Source organism: Mauremys reevesii, linkage group 1 (assembly GCF_016161935.1).
Source record: "Mauremys reevesii isolate NIE-2019 linkage group 1, ASM1616193v1, whole genome shotgun sequence".
Classification (NCBI taxonomy): domain Eukaryota; kingdom Metazoa; phylum Chordata; order Testudines; family Geoemydidae; genus Mauremys; species Mauremys reevesii.
Window position 1 is genome coordinate 304,828,708 of NC_052623.1, and position 25,005 is coordinate 304,853,712.

Genomic DNA, 25,005 nt, shown 5'->3' on the forward strand with positions numbered 1-25,005 from the left:
ACTGTTTCTTTAAATTAAAGATGATTGGTCACTGCAGCAGATAAAATGATTCACAAATGTTTTCCCACATTGGAAAGGTCCTTTTCAAGCACATCTTGGATTAGTGGCCTTACTTGCTTTGCCCATGTGGTGCTGCACCTCACTAACAACAGCAGGAATTGCACACTTGCTGGTACTTCCTTGCACATCGCATTAGGCTGAAATTTTCTCTGAAATGGCTTGGCTCATAAAATAAACCTATCAGGTTTATCCGTTCACCAACTCACTCCTCATTCAGTATCTGCACTCCCACATGTAATTCCAAAATGTGAGTATTTTTAGTTCTGCATGTTACTATTCATACTGAAATAAGTAGATGATCCAGGGCCAGATTGTGCCCGCGCCTTCATGGATACATAAGAGAAGTTAGAGGAAACCTCTCTTGCCCTTGCATGCCTGCACAGGGACTAGCTACAGTTCTGGAGCTTGTCCTCCCTGAGTACAGCAGCTACCAAAAGGAGCAAGGAAGAGGACAGGGTGAGGGCAGAGCCCTGGACTGTTTCCCCCTCCCTGCCATCTAGAGGAACTAGGTGGCAAGGAGGAATCAATGCTGTCTGCTGTGAAAGCCCATCCTGTGGCATGTACTGTGCTGGTGCCCTGAGGATTCCTGGCTGACTCAACAGAATCTCTTTGGAGAGTCACACTTTGCTCTTTGAAAAGTATCTCTTCACCAACCCATATAAAATGTGGCTTACTAACCACAGTATAGAGTAGGGGTAGCCAAACTTACTGACTCTCCAAGTCGCATACTACAGTCTTCAGAAGTTGGGGCACACCTGCCGAGGCTCAGGGTTTCAACCATGCAGGAGGCACCAGATGGGGCTCAGGCTTCAGCCCTGCACCTGCTGAGGTCCTGAGCCCAGGCAGGTATGCGGCACACGGCAGAAGCCCCGAGACCCGCCCCTCCTCACTGGGCAGAAGTCCCTACCCTACCACCCTGCTGCAAGGCAGAGGTCCTGAGCTCCCCCTCTTCCGTCTGGTAGGCGGAGAATGACAGGGAGGGACATGGGGGGCTCTGTGAGCCACATTTTAATGGTAAAAGAGCTGCATGTGACTCACGAGCCACAGTTTGGCCACCCCTGATATAGAGAGACAAGGTGGGTGAAGTAATATCTTTTACTGGACCAATTTCTTTTGGTGAGAGAGACAAAATTTCAAGCTTACAGAGAGCTCTTTTTCAGGTTCCAGAAAAATTTACTCAGAGTGTCGCAGCTAAATACAAGGTAGAAGGGATTGTTCAGCATAAGTAGTTAACACATATTTCAAGGGACCATTCAAGGTGAAGTGGCCTATTAACAGCCCTCCAGTCATAGGAAGGAAAGGAAGGGGAGCGAGGAAGCAGCTGGGGGGAAGGGAGTTAGTTGGTTATAGTTAAGCCACAAATCCAGTGTCTGCTCAGTCCATGATTTTTAGTGTCTAATAGAGTAATGAATTTAAGCTCCCAGGCCCGTCTTTGGAAAATGTTGTACAGATTTTCTTTGAGGATGAGGACTGAGAGGTCAGATATAGAGTGATCACTTTGTGAAAACGGTTCACCCACAACTTGATGTGGTGTTTTTGTCTCATCATTTTCCTGTATGAGTTCATGTGAGAGCGTAATGATTGTCTAGTTTCACCCACATAGCTGTTGGGGCATTTAGTGCGCTGGATGAGGTACACCACATGTTGAGATAGGCATGTGTAAGGCCCATAGATCTTGAAAAGTGTGCTGTGGAGGGGTGTTGATCACTGTAGCAGTGGAGATATGTCTGCAGGTTTTGCATCTGTTGTTCTGATAGGGTTGGATGCCACTGTGAATTGGTATGGCCTGGTCTGTGGGGAACTTGCTTCTGATGATGAGCTTGGAGAGGTTTGGGCGTTGTTTGAAGGCCAAAAATGGGGGTTCAGGAAAGATTTCTTTCTAGCCGGAGTCCCAATTGACTATGGGTTGTAGTTGTTTGATGATGGGGTCCAGTGTGGAGTGATATGTGACAACTAGACGTGTGCAGTCAGAGGGTGTTTTATTTCTATATTGAAGCAGGTTTTCTTGGGGTGTTTGGGTGGCCCATTCCATGACACAATTTACCACAATATAATCCTGAACAGGGAGGACTATCACTCATGTAAATGGAAGAGATATAACGCAAAGGGACATGGAGATTAGTAGTGGAAAGGAAATAACATAAGATTCAAATTGGGAAAATGCAGCTAATGCATGTAGGAATCATAATCTGAAATCCAGATGTTCAGTGGGAAGGAGAAACCTGAAAACACAGGAATGCTAATAGAGACCTAGTGATAATAGGGGACAACAAATTAGACGGGAGTTTGCAATGTGACATGCCAGCAGGAAAGGCAGTAAAAGTATGTTAAATAAAAGCTTCTCTCTCTACAGGTCTTCTGAAACCACACCTGAAATATTGCCTTCAGTGCTAGGCTCCTATTTACCTGAAAGATGCAGATAAATTGAGAGAAGTAAAGAGAAGAGCAACTAAAATAATTAAAGGGCTAGAGAAACTGATGTATGAGAAAAGATTAAGAGCCAAACACTGCCTCACCTCTGCAGTGAGAACTATTAAGTTTTGGAATAGCATCCCAAAGGAAGCTCTATCTCTGGAGACATTTAAAACCCATCCAGGCAAACCATTATAAGATATACTGTTCTGAATAATCCTGCATGGGCCCTGGTTCGAGTGGTACATCACATGCGAGGAGGCCAAAATGACTTAATATGCCTTGTTCATCTCTAACTTCTATAAATATACCTGGTGTAATTCTACCATGCATAATGTTACTGAATTTGGGACTCAGACTAGCTTAAATACATTGAAAAAGCCCAAACTTTTCATATATTAATATAGGGGACCATTTAATAACCTGGAAGAAGTGTTAACCTGTCCTGTTAAGATATAAAAGATATTGCAATCCCCACAGTATGTATTATGCAATTAAGATTGTATTGCATGAAGTCTGATCTGATGAGGTAAGCTGCGAATTGAGGGAGAATGCTTCTGAAACCAGCGTGTCCAAATATTGGATTTATGTGAGACTTTTTAATAATATAAAGGTACCAAAATCTTTTTTTTTTAATTACTAGTGAATTTTGGGTGCCCAAAATGATTTTTTGGGGCTTTTCTTACCAAAATGAAAAACCAAAAATTTTTCATTTTAGATGAAGAATATCTGAAATGAAACAAAGACCTGAAATTACACTTTTATAAAAATCAGGTTTTAGTTTAATTTCAGGATGTTCTTTGATCCAACTCCCCTCCCCCCCCCTTTTTTTTGCTTTTTTTGCGGGGGGAGGGGTTCCACCTTTTTAAAATAAATATAGCTAAAGTTCTCAACAAAACATTTCAAAACATAGTCAAAATGTTTAATTTTGAAATGGTTGAAATGAACAGTTTTTATTTCTTGACTAACAAATTATATATTTCTTTCATTCGAGACTATTCATCAAATAATTCACGATTAATCTTGGTGAGCCCCTGAAAGCATTTTTTGGCAAATTTACTATTTGTCAAAAAAAAAAATTAACACAGTTCCACTAGATGCTATGAAAATCTTAGCTTCTGTGTTAAGAATTGGCATTGTGGGGAACAGCTTTTCTAATAAGAGGAGGCTGTTTTACCTACCAGGCTTCAGTGAATTTTTTTCAAGATTCTGACAAGCCACCTGTAACCCGTGGGAGACTATGGCTGTTTGCCAGACCTAGAAGCAGCAAACTATTACACTCTCCATATGTCTACATAACTACTGTCATACATTCATGGATGAAATGCAACAAGAATTTAGTCTGTCATTTACACTGGTCTAAATCAGGAGTAACTCTATTGAAGTCAATAGAGTTATACTGTACGAGTGAGAGGATAATCAGGAATAGAATGACTTAATCTGGGTGGCTGTATTTTTTTTAATAAGGTTTTACTTTTGTAAATGAAAATTTTGTGAATGTTTTTATTTATGCATCTTATAATCAGGGCTGGATTTCCAGTTAGGCACAGTAAGCATGTGCCTAAGGGCGCTGGCATTCTAGGGGTGCCTCAAAGTAAAAAAATCATTTTTTATGGAAAACACAAAGGTCAGCTGTAGGTGGGGTAGGGGAGGGGCTCTAAGGATGCTGAGCCTTGAGGCGCGTAAAGCGTAAATCTGGCCCTGCTTATGCATTCCCCGCATACTTCTTCCAATGTACTGTATTCATAAAATCAGTGACCACAGAATTTGAATATTTTCATTATGAATACTTGCTTTATAATGCAAAGCATTAAAATTACAGGCTATTTAACCATGCAAAAATATATTTACACTATTTTCATCATTCCAGATATCTGTCTCTATAGATATTGGAATTAATTATTAAATATTCAGGAAGTTAATGTCTGCATCACATGCAAACTAAGGTTTGGATTGGACTGACAAGATAAGCAGCTCTGAATCTCATAAAGAAATCACAAGGGAAAATATATTGTCAGCAACAGTAATTACAGCAGGTAATTGTGTCATTTACCCTGTTACAGACCACTGAATGTGACGAGCGTGGGACAGACCAGCTGTCACACACTGTTAGCTTTGACGTTCAGGGGTCTGGAAAATTGTACAATGTCTTAGTGATGGTGCATTTAAAAACATAATGAAGATGAAGGTTTTAAAGTGGTAGATGGTGCATAACTGGGCAGTTTTCGAGTTGGGAGGATTGATTTCTTTGAGTGGTAGGCTTCATCAAGAATATTGGTGCTTCAGGTTTTTTCCTGTGCTTTTAATAAGTTTGGAAATATAGGAACGTAAAAATGATTGGTAAGAAGAATTTATTACTTAGCCCCTGGTTGTAGAGGAAGCAAGCATGGTGGTTTGATTTAGCAGTAATGTCTGAACTCTATGTAATTTCTACCTGCATAGCTTTTTTTGATGTTTTGGGGTAAGAAGAGAACATGATTATCTGAAATGGCTAGTCTTAACAGGCTTACCATTCTGGTATGGTTTCAGGGATCTGATATAATGTAAACACTAATTTAAGCCACAATCCCAAACTCCATGGGCTCAGTGTCAGTGCAGTTTCTTCTGGGCAGAGCAGCTTGCAGGATCAGGACCTTAAGTCTTACCTTTGGAATTTAAACAGCAAGAGCAGGCAAAAGCAAAGTAGGAGCTCTGATTACAGAGCCAAACACATCCTGGGATGTGAGTAGAGCTAAAGTAAACAATTTACAGGGGAAATATTTTTGGTTTGTTTTTAGCTTGTTTCCTAACTGTAAGGATTGATCGTGATCACTTTGAGTATTTGAGACCCAAACAATACTTTGTAACTTTGTCTTGTTTAGTGGAGCTTTTCATAGTATTAGGTAACAATATTTTTGTTTAGCTGAGTTTTATTGTATGTTTTCTCTGTATTTCTATAATTCTCCAATAAATTCTGTTTTATATGTATGTGTGTGTGTTACCAACTATAGAAATAAATATAGAAATAAGTGTGTGTGTGTGTGTGTGTGTGTAAATAACCCGCATGGTCCTGGATACTGTTATTTAGGGACAATCACTAGTGAGTTCCTTCAGGAAACTGCATCTAACTGTGATCTCAGGGGATGTAGAGCCAGGAATAATAACTTGAATGCAAAGCCAAGGGTGATTATGAGACTACGATCTCTTTTTCTAAGCAGTGCCTCAACAGGCTGTGGAGTCCTGGTTAAAGACTGTATAATGATAACTGTTCTTTTTCTTTGAGTAGGTTTCTTTGTGGATCCTACTGCAGGTGTTCATGTGTGCAAGATCAGCTTTTTGAAATAGTGTCTGGGGCTGTGTGTATGCCCTGAGCCTCCTCACATATGATGGCACTGGGAGGGGGATGACACCCCCTCAGTTTCCTCAGCAAGACAATTTGGCGAGTGACCGGCTCACTAGTTCTTAGCTTTGGCTAAACCTCAAAAGTCTTCTACAAACTTTTAGAACTCTTCTAATTCTTTGACATATGACTGCCGTGATCTATATTAGTCCATTTGAAATGAGTATTGACTGTCTGAAACCCCATCCCCCATATACCTGCTGACCCTGCACAGAACCCACTCCTGTATAGAGCTACTTAACAAGGCAGACCCAAAGCCTGCAGGTTTCAAACCCTGACCATGTTGTGATGGACTGATTTGTCTATTCTGTTCAGAAGAATCAGATATACAGAACTGATATTAGGTGTGCCTATCAATTTCTGCAAGAACACACAAATCACAAGACATGATGTTGAAGTGCCATCTTCTGAAACAGTCCATGAAGGACTCATCAGACTCTGAGAAAATGAGCTCCAGAATCAGGCTAGCAGACAAGACAGCTTCATTTAGTGCCCGATCTGCCAGAAACTACCAACACCCACAGCTCTGAAGCAGACCCCAATATCAGCACCAAAGCTGGCACCAACACCTCTAACCCCAGACAATGAGTCCTGGTGGAACTCAATGTCCTCCCATAAGGCCAGACCACTGAAAGCCTGCAGAGATATATCCACCAGCTCTCTTGCAGCATTGATGGCTGCTGATAAGGAGTAGCCTACGATGCAAAGGCAGACTCCTCCAGACTAACCCCGGCTCTGGCAGCACATCTCTTGGCATCGATGCCTACTGTTTAATTTTTTAGGGTGGTAGCAAGTCCATGCTGTAGCCCAACACAGGATGCCAGTCTCCATTGCAACAGGAAGCCTGGGCCGCAGCTTTATAGAAACTGCAGTAACAATTCTAGGAGCAGCCATGTCAGAGACTCGCTAACCCTGCTGCTCGTGCTGCCTGTAAGTCCCAGTCCTTCCCTAGCCAAAACAGGACTAGAAGCTGATTCACAGGTGTGCTTGAGTAATGTGACCATTCCCTCCAGTGAGCTGCAAGAATCTTGAGCTACTTGTTTGAGTGCCATTTAAATGGAGAAGGTGAGCACAAGCTTTGTATTAGGCCTTAGATGAGGATGTGTTGCAGATCATGAAGATGTCAAAGTTGCTATCCTGGTCTGGTTGGCGATCTCAAGAAAGGGGTACTGACAGAAGTTCCAAGGTGAGCCCCTTTCTTCAGGGGTACAGATGCCCACTGTTACCCAGTGCTTGAAATGAGTATTGACTGTCTGACTAGTTCAAACCCCAGCAATGGACAGTGGAGTTGCTTATGGACAAAAGTAATAATTAAGTACATGGTCTGCCTGGGAGGATGTAGACATGGGTGTGCTAGTATTAATTGTCTGTGCTGCAGAGGTGGTACAACAAACAGAGGAATACTTGAAGACTGAGCACCTGGAGAGACCACCATGCCTATGGCTGGATCCTAAAGTCAAGAAGTCACTATGGAATAAGGTGAAGGGTTTGGAGATTCCAAGAGGAGAGCCAGAAAAGACGTGGATGCCCACCTGGAATAGAAGGGAGAGCTAACAGCCCCTCTGACTGTGTGCTTTCCTTGTTAACAAGGGCTCATAAAGCTGTGTCCATATAGGGAGTCTGTCTGTGCAAGAGACTTGTGGTCTTGTTCAGATCATGGGATTTCCATGGGTGAACCCTGCCCATGCAGCTAGGAGGAGGATAGTAAGTGACCTTGTAGACTGAGCTGTGGCCAGACATTAGTGTGGAAGGATTTAATTAAAAGTGGGCTCCTGCTGGCAGCAAAACCCAGGTCACTACTGGGGATTTCTGGAAATATTCCCCAGCTGTAAGTAGGGGTTTGGGTGGGCTGATGTTAGGCGGAGGTGTAGTCATTACCCTGACCAACTGTTGTGGGGTGAGATAGGAAACACTTTAGGGCTCTCCTGTGCTCTAGGAAGTCATAAAACTGGCTCATGAATGGGGAGACACCACAGAATGCTTACACACCAGGTCCTCTGGTAACCACCAGATTACTGGTTGCAAAGATTCTTAAGAGGCCAGCTGCTCTTGCTTGCAGTTTAAAAACTCCAGTTATTCCTTTCCCAGGCTAGAAACCCCTCTAGCTGGGGTCCAGCACTTCCCTCCCAGTTCAGTCCTTGTTACTCAGGTATTTCCAAGAGTCTCTTTTGGGCGGGGAGTCAGTGAAGAACTCATGATGATGTCACTCCCCTGCCTTAAATAGCTTTTGCATAGGGCAGGAACCTTTTGTCTCCAACGTTGGTTCCCAGACCTTTCAGTGGAAAAACACTGGAATTCCAAGATGGAGTCCAGTACCAGGTGATCTGGTCACATGCCCCTATAGTGTCATAGCAGCCATGACTTGGAGGCTGTTTGTAGCATCCTCCGGAAGGCTCCCTGGTGGGAGATTATCTTCTTCTAAGATCTATTGTTCTCCCTAGTGGTCCATTGACTTGAATGGGCCATTCCCAGCCAGCCATCTAGACTGACAGTTTTTGCCTAGTGGGCGTTCCCCAGGTGTAAATAGCCAAGAAGTCACATAGATAATATTCCTAACTTCAGATACCAAAATGATACATGCATACAAGTAGGATAATCATATTCAGTAAATCATAACCTTTTCAATGATATCTTACATGATCTATCTTGCATAAAATACATCATAATTACGCCATACTCATATCATAATAATATTACTATAAAGAATATGGGCTGTAGTGTCACAGATGGTATGTGAGGGATCCTAACCTAAGTAAGAAGATAAACTTTAATCTACACACTAGCTGTCCGGTGTTTCGGAAGAGGCTGGAAAATATCCTGCTCTCACTGTGCCATAAAATCCATAATTAGAGTCACTAAGGTATGATCCAAAGAAACTTCTAGATGAGGATTAACTATTTCTCCAATTTGTGAGACACAAACACAGTGAGAAGGTGAACGAATCCTTCTGCTGCAGCAGGCCTTGTGGTCTGTGAAGCCACCCCTGTCTTTTCTCTGTGTGTGAGAGTTCACAGTGAAACAAGACATTTTACCAGAAAATCTGTGGAGAGTTTCTTAAACTACATTCTCAAAGAGCACAGTTCAGGAGGATTTGGATTTAGATTTCATATGGAAAAGCTGTATTTGAAGATAATACTGAAACGTTTCTCTTAGGTTTAGCTGCTTAAGAGGTTTTCTTATCTCTTCATGGAGGTAGAAAGCAAAGCAGGCTTTCCTAGTGAGAAAGGATCATGTGGGGTTAGAGATGGGAGATACTCTAGCAGGGGGTTTCGCTACCAGACCAAAAGCTTTAGGATTTCTCTTCTCTTCAGACAAAGAATATCAGTGGGCAGATAAAGATTTTATCATGTTGATAGCTAAAGATATTATTAATGTTACTGATGTGCATGCATGGGAGGCAGCAGGGCTGGAAGTCCCCCTCAGTGAGGTTAAAAATGGCACTTGGGTAGTGTCAGTATAGAGCAATTATTTAAAATTTATGAGGGCAGGAATGAGTAGCCCACTGCATTTCTGTATTTATAAATTCCCCTTCCATCCCGGTGCGCCATATGGTTCCCTCCCAACCCCAATACTGGCCCTGAACTGTATTGATGCCTCTCAGCCAAGGTGTTGTCAATTTTCAGCGCCATGCAGCAGACCATGTTGTTTCTGTTGTTCGAGAAACCAATGTTACAGAATTCATAATTCATTTATATGAGTTCTGTTAACCTCAAACTGAGATAGGGCAACTCACGGAACCCCTCTCAGTTAATATTGCCAGCCACCAAGAACAGCTGCCTTGTCATTGCCCCTCCCAGTCTCCAATCGCCCTGCCCTCTGCTGACCTGTTATTGCTCAGCCGATTGATTGCCCTTTAATCTACAGCTTTCATTTCATGATATGTTCTCCCCTTCTGTTCTTCTCATTAGTACTGAGTTTTGTGAGCTCCTGAATCTTTCTGATAATGGATGTGAAAATGGCTGCTGCATTTTTACCATGTCCAGTGATAGGGTTTTTCTCCTGAAGTTTTGCTAGCGGCTCCTATACTAGGTGTTTTGTTGTTATATTGACTCCAAATGTAGAATAAGTAAACTAATAAATAAAAACGAAGAGACGCAGACATCTGGATGAACATAATGGCAGCTGTTCTCCCTGAAGAACAATGATGGACTGAGTAATTACAGACAAATGGCATTTCAGAGATCAGAATGGTCTCTAAATGGCTACAAAGAAAAGAACCATTTCAGGCACACACCATGCCAGAATCACTTATTACTATTACTATTATTTATGCTGCAGACACATTATGCTGGCACTCGTCATGATTCCGTAGTTGAGAGTGATTTCATGTTGCACTTAAAGCAGGGGGTCAACTGCTTATGCATGAAAAATACAGTATATCATCCTCCAACTTACTGCACTCTTTGAGTATAGAATGAATTTTCTGAGAATTTACAAGTAAAATTGTTAATTAATTTGAGTTAAAATTAATTAAAACTGGGTCCTTTAAGAAATGTAACATCTGTCTTTTCCCAAATGATCCTAATTATGGAAAGTTTGAAGAGACTGTATTATTCCATTTAGTTAAAATTAATTTAAATCTTGTGTATGAGCTATACGAGAAGGAATTAGCTTTTAATTAAGCTAAATTATTAGTGATTGTTTTGATTACACAAGCTACAGACTAGGTTGGGTTAAACAGTTCAGGTGACTCTCAAACAGTATCATTATTAGAGCTGGGTGGTGTTTGTCACCTGAAACTTGTTGGCAAAAAATGCAGATTCAGTGACAGCAAAATGTTGCATAAATTCATAGCAGTTTTACTGAATTATTTGTGTTAAAAAATTCCAGAGAAATCCAAAGAATGTTTCAATTTTTCATTTCAAAATGACTTTGTTTCAAAATTTCCTTCCATTTTATTTAAAAAATGTAAAAACATTAAATACTTGAAACCAACAAAACATTTTGTTTGGGGTCAAACAATATTTAATTCAACCCGAAATGGCATTTTTTTCAACTTTTCAGTTCACAGAAAATTTCATTTTTGGTTAAAAAAAAAAAAAAAAAAAGAGTCAGTGTCCTAAAGAATCTAAATACAGAAAGGAGAAGTAGGGAGATGGAAAAGGGTCACATCACATAAGCACAGTGATGAGTGGCAAATGCCATATTAGTCTCATATTTCTTTTTAATTGTTTTAAATATTTATTAGTGGAGTATGGAGTAAGGGGAACAATGAAGAAGTTGAGTTAATAGGAGCATGGGAGTAGGAAAAGAAGGGCAGGGTGAGACGCCTCTTGTGTATATAGTGCACTGGAATTTACTACCTTTGTTCTTCAGAACTCTTCATGCCACTTGAGACAGTTGGTGTAATTGTCCTAGCTGCACTGAAGTCAGTGCAGCTAGGACAATTTACACCAGCTGGGGATCTGTCCCTATAAGGAAGTACTTTTGCCCTTGCAACTACTGCTATTTACCTCCACAATCAGGGGTCACTATCAGCTTTATTTATGTTCAGGACTTTGTAGACTGTCTTTTGGAGCAAAGTAATAACATTTTGTCAAATAAAAGCCTTTCTGAAATACAGTGCTGAGTGCTGTTTTGTAAAGAAGTAAAATGAAATATAGTGTATCAGTAAAGGTAGCCTACCTGTGCAGTTAGTTTATATAAACATAGGGAAACAACTTCCATACTCACACTTTTAAATTTCTTTAACTAAGGCATCTGTTTTCTGAAGGATCTGAATGGATCATACATAGGCACTTATTGTCACTGTGAAGTAGTAGCAAAAGTGTGCTGAATTCTGGAGCTAAAACGGTTTTTGTCTCGGTAGAGTCCATTACTCTAGGAACAGCTTAATCAACATGAATACCATATTTAAGGCTTCTGTTGATTCCCAAAGCAGAGATATTACGAATGTTAATGCACTTGAGCAGAGTCCTGACTAGTGTTAAATGGATTTTAGATGTAGTAGATAATATAGCTTTAGAAGTAATCAGTGAAACCAGTGCATTTGCTCTTTATGGAAAGTGCATTTATACATATTCAGATTTGTAAATCATTAAAATCTCTTTGCAAAAGTAATTTTATTTCCTTGATTCTTTATTACTGTTGTAGCTGGCATGACCATGCCATCATCATAATGATGTATAGTGAAGTGAATATTAGATTGTTGTTAAATCTGCCATAATATTTCTAAAGGTGCTTGAAATAAATATTAACTCCTAATATACTTCATCCATAAGAAATAACATGTTTGTTCTATATTTACAGTTCTAATTTGTGTAGAATTTGTTATACTTACCAAATGGAAGAAACTGTGTTAAAGATGAGCTGCAAAGTCTTTTTTAAAAGTTGATTTTGCTTCATGATATATGTTCACATCAGCTGTTTGCAACATATGGTTTGTTATGTGTGTGAGATCACTCACTTAAATCTCTATAATGTCTTTCTTTATTCAAATTGAACATTTTTAGAAAAAGAAACCAAAATAACAGACATGAGAATTAATTAGATTTTAAGCAACAAAATGCCATTACAGTCCATTGTAAATATGCATGTACTCAGTTTTTAAAATATGTATTATCTGATAGGCCTTATCTTGTATCTCAGGCTATATTATGATTTATATACAAATATAGGTAGACAGCTTTGACATTAGTTTTATTATAGTCAGATTATTTTTTTTTCAAATGTATACAAAACCTCCTTTCTATGAGATTTTTACCACCCTCCCCACAAATAATTTATTTAATGCACCTTGCACCAAAGTCCTGACAAAGCCATGTACAGCTAATCAGAACTGCCACTCTCCAGCATGGAGCATATAGACATGTCAATGAGCCTTAAATTTAAACAGTTTTAACAATAGTATACTAGCACTAAATGTAGATGGAATATAAAACATGAAAACTCATTTCCCCCCACACTTTTCAAAATGTCTCTTTCTGTAATTGAGTCTAAAATCTTCCTGTTGCTCTGACACATTTTCTTCTAAACTAGCAATATCTCACGGCTGTTCTACACTACTGTGGTAAAAAGATCTAACTTATGCAACTTCAATTACATGAATAATGTAACTGAAGTAGACATTGTTAGATCCACTTACCACAGTGGCTACACTGCACTGTGTCGATGGGAGAGCGTCTCCCATCGACTTCCCTTACGCTTCTCAGGGAGGTGGAGTACACAAATCGATGGGAGAGTGCTCTTAAGTACCCTTAAGCCTCATCCTGAGAATCATTTATAAGAATCAGAGGCGGCTTTAGGAATTGGGCCACCCCAAGCAGGGCAGCATGCCGCGGGAGGCGCTCTGGCAGTCGCCGGTCCCGCGGCTCGGGTGGACCTCCTGCAGACGTGCCTGCGGAGGGTCCGCTGGTCCCGCGGCTTCGGGGGACCCTCCGCAGACACGCCTGTGGGAGGTCCTCCGAGCCGCGGGACCAGCGGACCCTCCGCAGACACGCCTGCGGGAGGTCCACCCGAGCCGCGGGACCAGCGGACCCTCCGCAGACACGCCTGCGGGAGGTCCACCCGAGCCGCGGGACCAGCGGACCCTCTGCAGGCATGCCTGCGGGAGGTCCACCGCAGCCGCCTGCCGCCCTCCCGGTGGCATGCCGCCCCAAGCGCGCGCTTGGCGCGCTGGGGTCTAGAGCCGGCCCTGATAAGAATCATGTATTATATTAGTTGAAAAGAGAAAAATCTAGCACAATTTGGTCAGGGAAGAAAAATGGCTATTTTGACATGAACGTTCTCACTTTGAATATGATCAGAAAAAGACAAGGCAAAAAAATAATCTTTTTTCATCCAAACTCTGTTACTTAACTGTTAGCGTATTTATTTCATCTATAACCATGGATTGGAGAAAGTGAATAAGGAAAAGTTATTTACTTGTTCCCATAATATAAGAAGTAGGGGCCACCAAATTAAATTAATGGGCAGCAGGTTTAAAACAAATAAAAGGAAGTTCTTCTTCACACAGCGCACAGTCAACCTGTGGAACTCCTTGCCTGAGGAAGTTGTGAAGGCTAGGACTATACCAGGGTTTAAAAGAGAACTAGATAAATTCATGGTTAAGTCCATTAATGGCTTTTAGCCAGGATGGGTAAGGAATGGTGTCCCTAGCCTCTGTTTGTCAGAGGGTGGAGATGGATGGCAGGAGAGAGATCACTTGATCATTATCTGTTAAGTTCACTCCCTCTGGGACACCTGGCATTGGTCACTGTTGGTTGACAGGATACTGGGCTGGATGGACCTTTGGTCTGACCCAGTATCACCGTTCTTATGTTCTTATTTTAAGGACAATACCTCTTTTAAGAGTTCACATACTGTATCATTATAATGTAATCTCTGGACTAAGCAACATTCAAAAGTACAGTAGTTTTCTATTTCTTTGTAGGATATACATCATATCAGGTACTCTAAGGCCCCAATTGGTTTCTTAAATGCATGAATTATCCTATTGATTTCAGTGGGAATACTTATATATTTAAGTACTTGGAATTTAGGGCCAAGTCTCCTTGGCCTGGAGACCACAACAGCTCCATGTCCCAGCAGCTGTGGATGCCACCACAACCTCTTGGAGCTCTCCCCAACAGCTGCTTTGTACTGCCCTTTCTAGATCTGCAGCCTGTGACTTGCCCTCTTTCTCCAGTATACATTTGTCTGTATTCTAGGGCAGTGAAGGGTGTTGGAATGATATCAAAGGAGTTTGGCCAACCCCACCATCTCCAAGGAACAGTGCTGATGGGCACACTCCCTGGCTGAACGTGACAGATAACTTGCAAAATTCATTACATTACAATGAAGATCCCAGTTATTGCGAAGTATTGCTGTACATATCCTACAACTCAAGAGAGACTATCATAATGGCATGGAAAGATATTTTTGTGCATTAAGTAAATAATACGTTTCCTACACTTCCATAGTTGTTACTCTGTTTTGTTGTATGGAATGAAAAAAGCAAGGAAATTAAATTATATTTAAATAACATTAAGATAATGACACAAAGCCAGGATATCAGTACAGCACAACTGATACTTGTGTGCCTAATTGCATAGTTGTGACATTTTTTCTCTTTTATAATGGACTGATCCCACACAAATATTACTGCACCCAGCATGAGGTTAGCCTGTGGAATTCACTGTTTCAGGAGGTTAGAGTCGAATACTGTAACTGGATTTTTCAAAGAACCAGATCATTTTATGAATAACATTTTTAATTATCCATGCTGTGATCAGGGTAATTAAATCTCATGCCTCAGGACTCGTGCCTGCAGTCCTTACTCATTACACTCAATGGGAGGCTCAACTCAGTGAAGATTGCAGGATTGGGGTCTTAGCTTGTATTCTTTCTAGGGTTATTATTTGTACTCTGCTAGTACCCAGAGACCCTGCTCAGGAGTAGGGTCCTGTCATGGTAGGTGCTTACAAACAGAAGAGGAGTTCTCCCACACTCCTGTGCCCATACAATATTGTACAATTGGCTAGTTGCACCATAGATGCTCTAACAGTCATTTGAAGCAAAATATTTGTCATTACAAGAGGCAGAATTACAGACTTGATGGGTCAGAGGCCTGAGCCAGTAAAACAAATTCTGAATGCCCATAATTTTATATCTAGTAAAGAAATTGCTAGTTACAATAACTATCACTTTAGTGCTTTGCAAATACTAATGCAAACACTATTAATTCTCATAACAGCCCTTTGAAGTAGATAACTATTAGCCCTGTTTGACAAATTGGAAACCCAGGCTTTGTGATGTTACCAAGGCCACAGAAGAAAGTGTCTGAGTCCAAATTAAAATTTCAGGAGTTCGTGGGTCCCAGTTCCATGCTGACGCCATTAGAACATGCCTGAAGCAGAAGTTGGTTTTGTATTGGACAGCTGGAGCAAGGCATATGGTATATAAATAAAAATGTATTAAACAGTATTTAACAAATTTGCTAGAAGCAACATGGAAACATAAGCAGCAGCCTAGCTTGTATGTGCTGATCTGCCAAAACCAAGAACAGAATAAGGTAAAAGTCCCATTTCCCTGAAAGAGGAGAGACACCTTTGTTTTCAAACTGCTCTTTTTTTATGAACAAAGATCAGAACTGAGTGCTAAGTGAATAACGAAGGAAAGCAATATGTCAAATTTCAGGGTGTTGCCCACTGCTTAATCCGCTTCTGGGCAATATGCAAATCCTGCTTAGTAACTATTGAGTTTATGGTTTATTTACATGGAAATATAGTTCAAGCTTTTATATTGCTGTAGTGTCACAATTCAATAACATCCATTTGTTTTACTTCTCAGAGCACGATGAATGCATCACAAACCAGCACAGCTGTGATGAAAACGCACTCTGCTTCAACACTGTGGGTGGGCACAACTGTGTCTGCAAGCCAGGTTATACAGGAAATGGTACCGTGTGTAAAGGTAAATTATCAGAAACCCTGGGCTGTAACATGCATTGTCTTCGTACTTGATAACATTTCTCATGTCGTGGTTAACACAAATCTGTTGGTGTACCTTGAAGAAGAAACTGCAGAACATTAGCATTTAAGCCCTGATTCCACAAAGAGGATTGCATGGGCCAATATCCATTGACTTTGTCTTTTACAAAGTTCCAAGTAGTTTGAAAATTTAGCATTTATAAATTGCAAGCTCTGAAATGGTGGAGTAAATACTTCTGGTATCTATCCCAAGATAATTTTGTTTTCATACAGAGTAGCCTGTTCAAAATAACCACAGTAACCAACAACATTCCAGCTAGGAAAACCTATTACCAAATGCAATTTATTCACCATCAATCACTTGCTATTATACCTGAATGAACTACAGATTGAATTGCATATTGTTGCGTATGTAATGTCCTTTTGTAAGTGAAAAAAGACAGCAGTAGATGTTGACCCTGAAACCTTTACTCCCCAGGAGAAGCTGGTTGCTTACAGCCACTGTCAATCCCTGGTAAACATTGCAGATTATATTGCTAGTTTTACAAAGAAGCTGAATTTTACAGAGCCACAAAGCTGCTTTTAGACTGTCTAGTGCTGCATTTCACAGAAGTTACTGAGATGTGAGGACGTTGGGTCCCATTCTGGTGGTGGTACCATATTTCAGATAGATGCAAAGCCAAGGTGCAGGCCACCTGTAATTATCTAAGAACCCCCAGAGTCCTGGCAGAATTCCAATATTTGTATCTGGAGAAAGTGGTCCTTGAATGAATGGATGCAGCTTCACTGGCATCAGTGTGAGGCACAAATGCAAATGTGAGGACAGATTTTGGACAATAATTGGTAAAGCCAGTTTTTAAAGCGCTTTATCTCTTGGGGTGATCTTACCATTTTTTATAGTTTGGATGTAATAGCTGAATACAAAGAATCAAATAGGTAATTGATTTAGTGCTCAGTTGTGTCTAATAGGCATAGACCTGTATTGGGAGGCAGTGTAGAGCCGCAAAGCCCTCAGGAGGGTTTGTGCCTCAAGGGGACAATCCGCTGTGAAGTAGGAGGCAGTGCACAGGCTGAAATGTCTCAGCATGGTGCAATCCAGTCCCCTTTTTGCACCCTGCCAGCTTATCTGGCTGGTGTGGTAGAGGTAACTAATCTTCCTCCCTGCACCTTTTGGAGTGTCTTATAACCGTAGGACTGAACAGCCTCTGAATTAAGAAAAGCTGCAGGGTTTGCATTTGTGTCTGGCTGCTGCATCAGGGGTGGCCAGGGGGGCTACAAACACCTGCACAGTTACTATGCGCAATCTGGCCCTTAGCTAATAGGTTCTGATACTTTCTACTTTTGCTGTTTCAGCATTTTGCAAAGATGGTTGTAGGAATGGAGGAGCCTGCATCGCTTCCAATGTCTGTGCCTGTCCACAGGGCTTCACTGGACCCAACTGTGAAACTGGTAAGATGATAACTTCATTTATTATAAAATTATCCGTATGCCAATGTCTGCGCTATTCCAAGAAAAAAAAATTTCTAGTGTGCCTCCTAAAAGAGGTAGCTGCTGCTGGAAAGTACTCAGATATGCAGTAGATAAACTCAGTGACTCACTTTTCTCATATGGCTCCCAAAAGCATGTACTGTACCAATCTGAACTAGCAGCATATTGACATCTTACACCAAGACATGATTGAGTAGCCTACGTTCTGTTGCTCCATAATTATTCCCTCACTTTTCATAGCAAATAGTTTTTGGTAGCTCCCACCGGCTGTATATCCTCTGACACGTAGAAATAAACACAAACAGTTGTTCATGACCTTATTGTCAACCTGTGATTATAGTTCAATAACCCACCTTCCCATTCATCCTCATTTGAGGACTTTTTAAAATGAATTCACGGTAAGACAGGATTCAGTGCTTCCCATTGTTTTACTTTCTCTCACAGCCTTTCTTCTATGCTTGACATCTCTGGGGATGACAGTACCACAAAACCTTGTTTTAAAACTTTCTTTTAAAATGTGAGTCTTTGTAAATTACACCAGTTGGGTGCTTTACCAAACAAAAGTATCTGGGATTGCTCATATTTAGCACCTTGAGCGCTTGTCAATAACTTTTCTAAATTAAAATAAATAATTTCAGTATTTTTATTGGCTACTGAATTTTTAAATGGATTCTAACAGTAAATGGCCTCGGGATAGAAGGGAAAGCGCTTTTAGATTGATTAGCCTCGCTATGCCTACTTAAAGGACAATCTGCCACCTGTGATTGACTATTGTTGCCATTCTATATTGTCTTCAATAAATCTTCAGCATGGGGTCGAGGAGGTGTAGTTTTAGAAGCACTACCTCTGTTCTACTTGCAAACATTGTCCAATTTAGTAAAAATACTGGCTGATCTGACTTTTATACAGAAAAGGTTCTGGTCCATTTGAGAGGTGAAAAATTTGCCTCTTGTCATTGTATGTCATGGTAACTAGAATGGATTTTGCTGTTCTGCACAGGAAGGGCACTGTGTGAAATAGCTGCAGCCCTGTTGGTTGGTATCTTTCTCTAGGAATGTCAAACATTCTTGACCGTTGCATTTGCTTTGCAGTGTTGGAAATTTTGTGGGGCAAAATATAAAGGTCTTTTTTCATGTAGCTGTTGCATGGTTTTGATTTCACAGTGTTTTTACTTGTAGTGGTTTCTATGCTAAAATAATGCTTTAGATATAAAGATGGCTTATAAGGTGGTGTGATATTTTTCCTTTTATAGGACATACTGTTTGCAGCATTTCAGTGTTATCAGCAAAACATACTGCACGTGTACAGTTAATGAAACACTAAAGGTGGGAGCCTCACAAACACTTAGCATTGGCCTCCTCATTCCCCTTAAGCCAATGAGAGTTTTGAGAGCAGAGTTAGGTGAGCACTGAATGCATTTGAAAATCCTACCCTACATTTTCTAAATATCCTTTACCAAATGTTTAACTTGAGTTTAGTAAGATAATTATGATCCATAACTTAGGGTCAGATATAGGTGTGGTGATCTGCACACAGACCACCCCCTGAGCCATGGATCATCATGGGAGGTGGTGTAGGAGCCACTATGGCAGCCCAGACCACTGGAAGATTCGACTTTGCAGGGAGAACCTTCCATTGCCCAGCAGACTTCCACAAAGGGGTCACAGACTTTAGTGCTACTAGAATGAATAACCTGGAACCCATAGGGGTCAGTTAGAAGAGTCCAAGGAGATTTGGTCACCTGGTTTGTATATTAACATTGACAACAAATGCTGCTATGTACATTGTCTGATAGCCCAGCTGCACTTTGCACCTCCTTTCTAGCTCTGGAACAGGATCCTAATTAACTTATATGTCACTTTGAAACACAGTGGATTGGTATATTCCATCAAAAATACCTTCAAAGCACCAAACGGCAGAGCACTCCTATTCATAACAGGCAAGATCTGGGTGATTCAGACATAGAACTGTCATGGTCCAAAAGCCCTCCCTAGTGAAAATCTGAGCTCCAAACAGCACACTCCTTTTGAATATAGAATACAGCTTCCAAGAGTCATGTCTTGTTGGTATGAAATGATCAGGACATCTATATCACAAATAATGCATATTGAAAAGTTGTGTTCTCACTTTATCCCTCAAGGTGCAATGACACCTCCCTCACCACTACTGGTTGGCTGTGCTCTCAGATGAGGAGGAATAGGGATAGATTTAAAGCTGCCAAGGGAAGTTTTAAATTGCACACTTCTTAATTTATTTATTTATTTCACTTTACAATACCTATATTCAAGAAGTGCCTACCCTAGGTTATAGGAGTCTTTGCAGTAAATTAAACATAGTCACAAAAAAATTGACCACCTGTTGCTCCTCACCCCCTAACTATAAAACGGTTAACCAGAGATTAAATCAAAGCCTATATAATAACCCAGCATCCACTATCACCGGTCTTTATTGTGTCCTCCCTCCCTAGAAGCCTGGATAAATAGGTGAGTTTGTATCATGCTTCAAAAGTCAACAAATTCACACTATTTTGGACCAATGGTTTAGAGGTAAAGGGCAGAGAAACTTCTAGCTGCTCCCTCACTCTTTATATCAGGTGGGTTCCAGCTCAAACACCACATCTGCTCACAGCTGCTCACTTTTTTTTTAATGGGTGGGAGTGTGCTGTTTCTGGGGAGGAAATGAAGTCCATATAACCAACCATTTGCAGAGGCATAGGAATTCTCTGAAATACTTACCCTCCCGCACCCATGTGCAGGTCAGTGAAGTCCTGACCATCATTTTAACAAGGAGCTCCCACAAAAAGCCCCTCACTGAGTCTGTGATAACCCCAGGCACTGACTAGAGGAGGGGGAGGGAATGGAAAATGTGTTGATTTGTTTTTCCATTTAAAGCAAAACCATTTCTCGCTGCTAAAAGAGGAGACAGCACCATTTAGTAAACCACCTTTATCCTTTGCTCTTGAAAAATTGATAGTATAGCACAGTGTTCAGTAGGTATAATAAGAGGGGATTTAGACATCTATGGGAAGTCTGGGGACATATTTTGAAAATACCTGCCAGCGTCAGACTTTTTCATTGCAAACCCACAAAATTTTCTCATCGGAAATATTTGAGAGTCCCAGAGGTAATTCATATCTGGAAAGGATCATTTACTAAAAAGGCATCCAAAGCCATGTTCAGAAGAATGCTCACTAATATCATACAGTGTAGGCAGAGTTCAGGGAAATGCACTTTGTCTGACTTCTTCCCATGTGGGATTTTTATCCAAGTAAAGTGTTCATAGTGTGTGGAAACCTCACGACACGAATAAAATACATTTTGTGAATACTTGGTGGTCTAGAAAATGCAAAATATATTTGATATTTATAACTAGTTTTTGTAAGCTCCCTTCTAATATCTATAGTTTGAAAGATTAAAATTCAACTCAGGTTAGTGATTTGCCTAGGTAATTGCTATAGATAAGATCTCTCTAGAGTTGTGTGCCGCTTTCTGTACAAGCTAAATATTTAGCATGTGTGACTGTTGCTCTATACTGCAACTTCAAATTAATTTGTTCAGGTGCATTGACCATGATAATAGAAAGATTCAGATTATTACTATTCCAAGGGGATCTTGTGAAAATCCTTTAATCCCAGTGCTCATAGCTTTTAGGAAAATAGTTGTACCAGTACTCGGAATATAATTTGTTGTCAAAGCTACTACAAAGCCTGTTAAGTTTGCTTATATTGCTAAACCTGGTGGAATATTTTAGCACTTTTAGCATCACAAGAGAACTGCTTTGATTTAATCTTTTGTTCCTGGTGTTCAGCTAGAGGAACCACAGCTAGCCCCTGGCCAGTTAGGTCCTAAATCTAACAAACTATGACGCAAATGGTAATCGAAACCTGTAGAGCACTGAACTCTTTCTGGAAGAACTGGAATGGCTGGTTGCAGAAACATTAAAGGTTCTAGGCACCAAATTGTATTAGAAACTCACAATAAACGTTTCCAATGTCATATTTAGAACTCATGACATTTTAGAAAAACAGTTTTCTTTGGAAATTTCTCAAAATGAAATGTATTTTACTAGCTAAACTGATTAAGACTACCTTTTCACAAGAAAATGCAAATAAAAGTCAACCACCAGTAATGAGCCTGCATTCTTGGTGAACCCCAACAAACTGCGTGGCCAAATTGATGTTATAAGGGTTTGAGATTATTATTATTGTTATTATGTGTTTGTCTTACAGTAGTGTTTAGGCACTAGCTGAGAACACAGCCTCTTTGTGCGAGGCACTCTACAGACAGACTAGGAGACAGCCCCTGACCCAAAGAATTTACAATCCAAGTAGACAAGACAGATGTGGGATGTGGCAAGAAGTGTAATGCACAAGCAGCACAAACAGAGTGATGGTTTGCAAACAGTACGTTAGTGCCACGAGTTTTTGGTTTTGTTTATTAAATCCTTTGAGCTAAGCAGATGGACGAAGGGAGGGCTGGGTTGGAGTGAAAAGCCAATCAGCACAGGGGATGGAATGTTTAAAATGAAAACTGAAGCAATCTGATTACACCATCAGTGTTCCTTAGTCCCTGCTTGAATTACAGCTGCTCTGCTAGCTTCAGTCTCTGGTTGGCTGCTCCCTGTAGCCTCTTTCCACAAGGCTTGGGGGGAGGGGAAGGGAAAGAATGCATGGGTCCTAGTGCCCCCTGAGGGAAGTCCCCCATCTTGGTCTGAGGGGAGTGGGGTAATATTTTAATAGCATCAAAGGCCCAATTTAAATACAGTCTCTTTTTAGGGATCTCAAGTCGAGCACCAAAAATCACTAGTCACTTTTTAAAATCTTGGCCTCTGGGTCTAATTGCGCCCTGTGATGAACCTAAAAACAAACAATGTTATAGGTCCGGTTTAAATGTCAAATGATAATTTCAATCTGAATTTTCTTTTTTTAATTTAAGGTGTTTTAAACTTTTAACATTGCTTTCAGTATTTCAGAATACATTTCCATGCCCAGAACTGACTGCAGTCAATGGAAACTTTGACAAGTACGAAAAATGAATATGGTATCACCCAGCGTTTGTGGTTGAATGTCCTTTATTTTACATTAAATTTTAAAAAGAATCCCTAAATAATAAACCTCCTAGTAATTGCTTACATTGCTATAGTGACCCTCTAGTAGAGACCTCGGAGGGCCAAGTGGGCTAATGGTTACTACACCCCATTTCCAGTCTCTTGCCACCAAAGTGGAAGGGCATTAAGTCCAGTTTCTAACCCTTATGCATGGCTTATCCTCACCTCAGGGTTTCACTGTCCTTAACCTCCCCTTACTGGAGCAGGGTGCTGAAAATGAGATTTATGCCCCTCTTGGAACAAGGGCAGTTGGTAGGGGATCCCGGGCTCTATGAGAGACAACAATGTAGGGGAACAATGAGGCTTCTTTGGTACCTTTGTTCAGAAGCCCTCAGGGTAGGTCCCTCTTCCTCTTCAGCCTCCCCCCTTCTGAGCTGAGTGACTCCCTTTTAAGCTTTCTCTCCACCTGGACCATGCGCTGCAGGCCTGGAGGGGCAAGACTTTCTGGGCCCAGTGTTGTCCTTTAACCCCTTCCTTCCCAGTGTGGGGTTTGTAGACCCCATCAGAGAAGAGACAGGACTATCGTGTAAAATACAAATGGTTTTTTGCTGAAACCACTGGGATACAGAGCCCATATAACTGAGGAATACAGCATATGGGGCATAGTATCACCACGTGTCTGCCTAAATCCTGCCCTGATATCTGGAGTGAAATGGATTGCTGACTACACTACAGTTGGGCCTTCTTAAAGCTGGTCACTTTGTATGTAACTTACTGGTTCGGTACAACAGAATAACTTCCTTGGAGCTATCATGGTCTCTCCATTCAGTGTATGTAAGAGGCCTACTCAGTCTCTATAAATATTCTGTATGAAAAACCACTGGAAAAGTTCATTTAAATAAAAGTGCAGTAGGGAAAGCAGATAGTATACAGTTATGTGCACACTCATGGGGCAGTACAGAGCCCTCAGGTTTAAGTCTTTCCTTGAAGATAATGGGTAATTCCACTTTGAAATGAATAGTATTATGTCTCATAGATTTTTAAGGTCAGAAGGGAACATCATGATCATCTAGTCTGACCTCCTGCACATTGGGAGGCCACAGAACCTCACCCGCCCACTCCTGTAATAGATCCTAATCTCTGGCTGAGTTACTGAAGTCCTCATATCATGATTTAAAGATGTCAAGTTACAGGGAATGCCCTGCACAATTTTTTAAAACAGTTTGGTGTCTGAGAGGGTCTTTTAAATTACTCACATCTACTTTCTCTTTTGCTCTCTTATAATTCAAGAATAATTGTGCAATTTTAAAAATATCTGTATAAATATTGTTGATGACATTAGTAGATTTTAGTAGATGTCAGTGTGGAAGAAGTTTCCCTTCAGGCTCTGCCAGTATATTGATCAGACACAAGATAACCTGGCTATTTGGAGTCTGTATCTCTTAGTAGTTGGAGTCTTCAAGTCATTCCAAATGGTGAGATGACTTATGGGATGTATGTGACAGATATAGCAGTATCCTAGACAAACTTTAATGAATTAAGTATCTTAGCAGTTCATTATATTACAAAAATAAATGCTTATATATTATTGCGGGATTATACATAAAGTCTGTAGGGAGGAGACCTGGCTAATGTAAACCTTGAGAAGTGTTCTGAGCTACAAAGAACTATTTGAAATAATGTGAACTTTTAAAGTTAAGTGAGTTTCCTAGGAAAACTGTAGGGGTAGTATATGCAAATGTAACTCCTCCAATTATGCAAAAATCCAGCCTTTGAAGCTAGGCCCTGGGGAGAGACCCATTGTCTATGAATTACTTATTCCCAGATCAAAGACCCAGGTTCTAGAAAGAGGAACTACATTTTTCGTGACTGTGCTTGTTCTGAACCAGGATGGTTATGAACTTGTAACCACTGTGACAAAGTTCCTCCTCTACTCTGGTGGGTCCTGCGCTTATTGGCAGATTTGCTCACCTCAGTGATCTTCCCCACAGTCTGGGTCAACTCATCCTGTGTCTGATCAGGAGTTGGGAGGTTTGAGGGGAACCCGGGCCCGCCTTCTAATCCGGGTTCCAGCCCAGGGTTCTGTGGATTGCAGCTGTCTATAGTGCCTCCTGTAACAGCTGCATGACAGCTACAACTCCCTGGGCTACTTCCCCATGGCCTCCTCCAAACACCTTCTTTATCCTCACCACAAGACCTTCCTCCTGGTGT

The 25,005-nt window shown here is 40.8% G+C and overlaps 1 protein-coding gene across 2 annotated transcripts in view; it reads left to right on the forward strand.

Moving 5' to 3' along the window:
- NELL2 (neural EGFL like 2) overlaps positions 1-25,005 on the forward strand; it is a 221,853-nt gene that overhangs the window by 154,821 nt on the left and 42,027 nt on the right. For both annotated transcript variants that reach the window (XM_039505120.1, XM_039505129.1), the window contains exons 14-15: positions 16,121-16,243; positions 17,614-17,709. In XM_039505120.1, the coding sequence (XP_039361054.1) occupies positions 16,121-16,243; positions 17,614-17,709 (219 nt within the window). The remainder of the gene's footprint in view (positions 1-16,120; positions 16,244-17,613; positions 17,710-25,005) is intronic.